Raw genomic sequence first — 6,671 nt, forward strand, 5'->3', positions numbered from 1 at the left:
TTACGTTCAAAATAACTACAAAATGTCATGCCTTTGAAAAATAAAGAGAACAACAGAATGCGCTGCTTTAGCGCGTCTCGGTCTCCTCGAGCATCTTTCCGGCGCATGCCACAAACATCAACCACAGCGAATACTCGTCTTTTAAAAGGCTTCATTTAGATTATCTGACTTTAAATGCATCATATAAGTCACTTTGGAATAAATCACAGTAGGCCTATGTATCATGATAAAAAAACACTTTACAGTCTGGAAATACTTTAGGCTATAGCTAATTATTTCTCGGTCCCCCGATCACTTTAAGAACTGCTGGTCTACACAGAAGAAAGCCCTGTCTAGACTCTGCCCCGGTACCAGTTGTGTCCAGCTATTCATTAGCCTGTTTGATGAGAAAAATATGAAATTGATAAAATGGGTTATTAATCCATACACCTGCAGCAGTGGAGGACTATTATTCTGCTGCATGGTACTGCAGAAGAACTGATGACGGCACGGTTTGATCTTCGGCTGACCAATCAGCAGAAAGGGGCGTTTAATTCCCGCCCATGTGTAGAAATCCAATATTCAAGCCGTTTATTCATTTTTTTCTACCCCTGAGCGCAAAAATAAAATTTAAGCTGAATTCTCTTTTTTCAATTTTTGGAAAAAAAACGAAAAAGGAGCCGTTTTCTAATTTTTCTACTTTCAATATTAAATCAAAAAACGAATGATCAAATGATACACGGATTCATAACGCTAAGACATTTCCATTCCAAAAAATGGAACCTCTAAAGGAAATAGACATGAGATGGGAGGAAAAATATACATTACTTCAGTATCTTCTGTCGCAATTATATCGTTGGGCAGTTATACTGTATATAAACTGCGGACATCAGGGAGCCGTTAATATGCGGGGCATTTAAATCGCTTTTGAACGCGTGCTTGTTTTTTGCTTTCGAGATTCGCGATCTCACACAAGTACGGAGCAATCGGCAGTACTTGCCACACATTTTACAAGATTAGATGTTTGTCAGTGATGCTCAAAATCTGCAAATCATTCGCCATCATCCTATCAGTCAGCTCTCCTTCAGGGCTCGCAAAATCGCTAGCCCGACGTCCCGGGGCTATTGTGTTTTCCAGTCAGGCTACCAAAATGTATCACTGCCCTGCCCGACGGGCTATCTTGAATAGTGATATAAAATCCCTTCCTTAATTTGCATTGTTCACTCGCTTGTAGGCATCATAGTTTATCATTTACACGTGTTTCTAAGTCGTACCAATTTAAACATTCAAGCGTTTTAAACCATTAATGCGCATGAAGAATTCAGTTCGGTGCTCGCGCGCACATACAGAGCGGCGTTTCAGGCAGAGCACGAACACCGAATTGATTCCTCTTTCGCTTGAACGGACACATACATGCAAAATTATCTCAAAATAACTATCTCGGCAAGTATTACTTGAATGTAAACAGAGGAGAAAGAAATCTCACCTGCATCGTTATATTGGATCCGTACATTCGGTCTTAAAGGGGCAGCAGCCTATAAACACCTGCTGTTCCATAAGCGCCACCTGCTGTCAGAGAGGGACATTTGCGTCTCATTCAACCTCTGCTGTTTTTTTATGCAGTATCACAAAGCTAAAGTCAGACCATTTTGTTTTTGTTTCAAATTTAAAAATTTTACAATCTAAATAACATGTATGCAGCATCTTTATTTGGATCGTGATTAAAATACACAGGCAAAACCTTAGTTTACTTGCATGAAAACATTTATTTTATTTGTATTATTTCTTTATTTGATTTGGGATTTGTTTTAAAATTTCCAGTTAGTATATTGTTTGATATTTTCAATTTCACAAAGTAATGTGGAGCCTTTTGGTCTGAGAAATAACAAATGGACACCTTTTTTAAAATCGGTCTTAAATCTCATTTTGTTAAAAAAGAAATTGTGAGAATTGTATTGTGAAATCAGTATCGTGAATCATATCACATCGTGAGTTGAGAGAATTATTGCATATGCTACTAGTTGTTGCTGTGGTATAGAAGTAGTAAATTATTTAAATAAGTGTTACTTAAATAATAAAGAACCATATGTTATTGGTTTGATCCGATCTGTGACTCAAAATGTGATATGATAATGTAATATAATCCGAACCATGAGATTTGTGATCCATTGCACCTCTACTCTCTTGAATTGTTATTTGAAGAAAAAATACAATATATTTTATTCAGGCTAGTTAAATAAATTTTTGGGCTACCAAAATCTGAAGAATGCCTGCCCCAGGGGCTATCAGGGATTTAGTTTTTTTTACTCTGTTTTTGTGGTAAGTGAAATGTTATGTACTGTAATGTAACCGGCTACCGCTAGCAAGCGGCTAACCATGTCTCTTTAGTGGCTCCATAGTGCTGGGGGGTGGGGGGGTGGCCATAGAGGCTATTTACACTAAGTGCAAATAGCTATAGATTATATTTATACTATGTTAAAATAACAGGATATTCTGCTAATTACTTATTGCAAATAGTGGCAATTATCTGCACCTCAGCATTGTAATACATTATAAAACAGTATGCAATAATAACTTATTGAGTGTTAATTTTATTTATAATTAAAATTATTAAATGGATGCCACCTTATTGGGACAAACGCCCTAGACCTTAACCTTACCCGATACTTTTTCAACTTTTTGATTATTTCCTTCATTTTTATTAAAAATAAATGCTTTTCTGATGTGATTTAATATTTGAAAAGGGAGAAAAAAAGTTTGCCAAAAGGCAGATTCGGGTCGATCACGTCAAAAGTACCCCCACTTCCCGCGCCTATGCCGTATAATGCGTTCTTTGTTTTCCGCGCTTTTCTGAACACAGATTCAGCCACACCCCTAACCCAGTCGGGGGTATTTGTGGTCCTCACAGAACTCCTATTTGACATCGTCCCAAGTTACTGTAACCGTTATATGCTACGCAAGTCTTTTTGTTTTATGCCACTTAAGTCTACAGTGTGGGTGTGAGACAATGTGTTCTTCTGTTGTCTTTGACAGCTTTTAGGTGTGTTATTGGCAGCGCCACCCTCTGCTTACATTAAATTTTTAAGACAATAATTGCTCAACCTATTCAATATTCTATAGTGACCCATCCCTAATATATATATACACACTTCTGAAGCGTCCCATTAGCGGCTCCCCATGCTACATCACTGAAGATAGGCACCTAGTCTGTTTTTGATGGATAATAATAATAATAGTAATTATAATAATAATCGTCTTGCTGTCATCAAAGGCATCAGCAACAGGCGATATCTCTGACTGGCATCGATACACGATACTATCATCTATCTGCACAACCCTAAATTGAAGGTCGTGATGATGCTTCGTTTCCTTGCCATAATGTGTCATCTTAAATTCTTTGTCAAATGTGTGTTGAATGCAAACTTCTCTTAGGAATTTCACCATTCAATGTGGATTTATCTGAGGATATTCTTAAATAAGGAAATCTTATTCAGTGATTGATCCATGCCTATGTTGTCATCTAAAATCCCGTTTATGGCACAGCAAAGTGTCGTGAATCATCTCTAAGGCTGATGATACATGGGGCAACTTTTTGGAAGATTTTGCCATCAACGGGCAACCAGGTGAGACACAGGGCCCACAACTGATCTTAAGTATCCAGATAGAAATGTGTTACCCATTCTCAGTGGGAAAGTGCCCAAGCAACATTGTTCGAAAATAAAAAAGTTGCCCGGCAAATTTGCGCAAAACGCTGCCCAGTGTATCATCAGCCTAAGACTGACACTTAAGATTTAGTCCTACACTTCATTTAAATTATGACTGAGATGCTTGATATCTACAGTGGTGGCCAAAATTGTTAGAACACTTGGCATATTTAAGAGGTTTCCGTTTTTGTTGAACTGGCTATTACAATACCCATAAAGCGAGCTATTGCCGGAACTACCTGCGGTGGACGGAATCTGCTGAACACTGAAAATGATGGACTGGCCCATTAAAGTCCGGACCTCAACCCCATCGAGCAAATTTAGGGCAAGTTGGAAAATAAACTGGACAGATCTATTGTAGATTCAAAGGAAAGCCTTTGTCTTGAGTTGCAGAAGGCATGGGATAGCATTAGTGTTGAAGTTCTCAGGAAACATGTTGACACTGCCAAAGAGATGTGCTGCTGTAATTGCTGCAAAAGGTGGACATAACAAATATTTAGGGCTGCCCTCAACTAAACATTTATCTGGTCAACTAGTATTCGTTCATTTTAAGCATTAGTCGAGTATTAGTAACATGCTTATTAATAAACCATATAAATCATCATAATGAGCCTTAATTGCCTACATAGCCCAATAAGTGCTCAAGCGCACTCAAAAATAGCTTGCCACAGCGCACATGCAGATATAATAATTATGAATGTGTCAGAAAAACAGCAAGGAGGCTGCATTAACATTTTAATAATTTATTGATAAACTAGCGCTTTGTTTTCGATTTAAGAGATGAAGTCGACGATACTGACTCATCATCTCCGCAGTAGAGGATGCACCTGTATGTTTCATAGGGATTACATAATCTGAGAATATTTGTTTTCTATTTGAATTGGTTCATTTGAAAGTAGATATTTCACTCTCTATAATATATTTGTCATGTCTGTAAGCAAGTATACATAGTTTCGGAGTTTCGCGGAGTTTGGATGTCCTGCCCGATGTACAATATTACCTCATAGACCAGCTGTTAACGATCTGTCCGTCATGCATTGCGTAGCTTCGCCACTTCCAGTCTATTTTTTTTTCTGCGACTAATAAATTTTGGTCGACCAAGCCTCTTCTCGTCGACTAACGGTTAGTCGACTATTAGGGGGCAGCCCTACAAATATTAAAGTTAAAAGTGAGCACAACAGATATCAGATGAAGAGAGTTGTACTGTTTTTATCCAGAGCAACCATCTGCATGTTTGTTTCATGAACATTATGAAATTAAATCATGATTTGGAGGCAAAAAAATAAATTTTCGGATCTTTCAGGTGTTCTAACAATTTTGGCCACCACTGTGACTTTTAGGTGCAGCTTTGAGCCAAGAATTTATTTTACTCTTAAGTCAATTCTTAGCATTGTTCCTGTGAGTAATTCTCAGAGGCTTGATAAATATGGGCCCAGATTCCAGAAAATCACTGGCAGAGTGAATGAACCAAAATCAAACGATTCCAGGACACATTATCTGTGTATTTTCCGGAATCGCTGTGTGAAAGAGGCTTAAGAAATCCACATCTGCGGTCAAAAAAAACAATATCAGTCGACCGCTAGTCTTCATCTGACATTTCAGCAAGAACTAAAAAATGGTCTTTGTTTCTTGTTATGCAAAAAAAGTATGTTTTCGGAGACTAATGATGATTGATTGTTTGGTAACAGGCTCTTACAGAAGTAAGGATGCATCACTTTGATTCTGGAGAATCGCCCTGCGCTCTACTTGAATGTTCTGATTTCATCAAGGTGGCACTGCGCCAGAAACGTCAGGAAACCACTGTTCTAGCTTTTGTTTATTCATTTTTTTATTTTTTAGGCAATATGACAAAATCCACCAGAAGCGGGAGGAAATTGTGAAAATGATAGAAGAAAACAACCGTGAAACTAAAAAGTTGAGGGAGAAGATGCAGGAGCTTGGAGAAAAGTGCAACCGGCAAACTCAAAAAGCCCAGGTGCACTTTCTTTTAAGCAATTCTTAAGTAAATGTAGTGCTTGCTTATATTGTATTAACATTATGACAGTTGTTTTTATTACAATGTTACAATCTTTAAAAAGTCTTCTGTTTGTTCTTTAGCATTTTCATGTAAATGGGCTAGTTTAATGTTAAAGCTGTTCAATGTTTTGTGTAATGATATCTATTACTTTTCTTCCACAGGAATTCTATGAACATCTTCTCACAACTGTGGAGCATTACGACAAGCGGATTGAGAGCATTGTGGTGGAGACCAATGCAGACACTTTAAAAATGAAATCACATTTCTAGAATTTCTATTTTATGCTCTTCACTGTTACTTCAAATTGCTGCATTTGTACGCTGTCTGTTGTTTTGTCATTTCTAAATGTATTTTTCCACAATAAAATTATATGTGAATGTTAGGTGGCAAGAAGTTACTTATTGGTCTACTTATACAGGGAATAGATTTAACTCCTAACACCAGTATTCTTTAATAAAACACATTTATTGGGAACATTTGAGTCTTGCCTGTTCAAGTGAAGCGTTAATGGATTTGTTTGAAAAGGTTTGGATTCAGGGTATCAGGTGTAAAGCTGAATGTTAAAAACTGTGTGTTGGTCTGCGAGGTAGGCCTGTGCGATAAAACGGTATAGATATTTACTGACAGTACTCCATCCATAACGATATAAAAAAATGCTCGATATAGTGCACGATATAGGCATGTGCTATGAGTGACGCAGACAGCACACAAACACGAACATGAGTGCTGTGCCTACCTGTGATGAGGAGATAAATGATGAATAAAAAAAGTAATATTAGTCGAATTTAAAATGAAAAAAAAAATTGCATTTGAATGCAAAAATGGTACAGTCGGATGTTAGGTGTGCATCCGGGAGCGTCATCAGTGGTGCGCGAGATGCGGTGATGATGTATGGAGTGAAAACGGTATCAAATCTTCCCACAAATGCAAGCGAGAGATCCGCACACGGCAATCCAGGCAAGTGCATTGTT

The 6,671-nt window shown here is 37.7% G+C and overlaps 1 protein-coding gene across 1 annotated transcript in view; it reads left to right on the forward strand.

Moving 5' to 3' along the window:
• The window catches only part of LOC107570127 (kinetochore protein Nuf2-like), a 21,549-nt gene extending 15,483 nt beyond the window's left edge, over positions 1 to 6,066 (forward strand). Inside the window, exons 12-13 of the mRNA XM_016256325.1 lie at positions 5,523 to 5,658; positions 5,862 to 6,066. Coding sequence (XP_016111811.1) covers positions 5,523 to 5,658; positions 5,862 to 5,969 — 244 coding nt within the window. The 3' untranslated portion in view covers positions 5,970 to 6,066. The remainder of the gene's footprint in view (positions 1 to 5,522; positions 5,659 to 5,861) is intronic.
• The last annotated feature ends 605 nt before the right edge of the window (positions 6,067 to 6,671 follow it).

Source organism: Sinocyclocheilus grahami, unplaced genomic scaffold (genome assembly GCF_001515645.1).
Source record: "Sinocyclocheilus grahami isolate Dianchi unplaced genomic scaffold, SAMN03320097.WGS_v1.1 scaffold1418.1, whole genome shotgun sequence".
In the NCBI taxonomy this organism is placed as follows: Eukaryota; Metazoa; Chordata; class Actinopteri; order Cypriniformes; family Cyprinidae; genus Sinocyclocheilus; species Sinocyclocheilus grahami.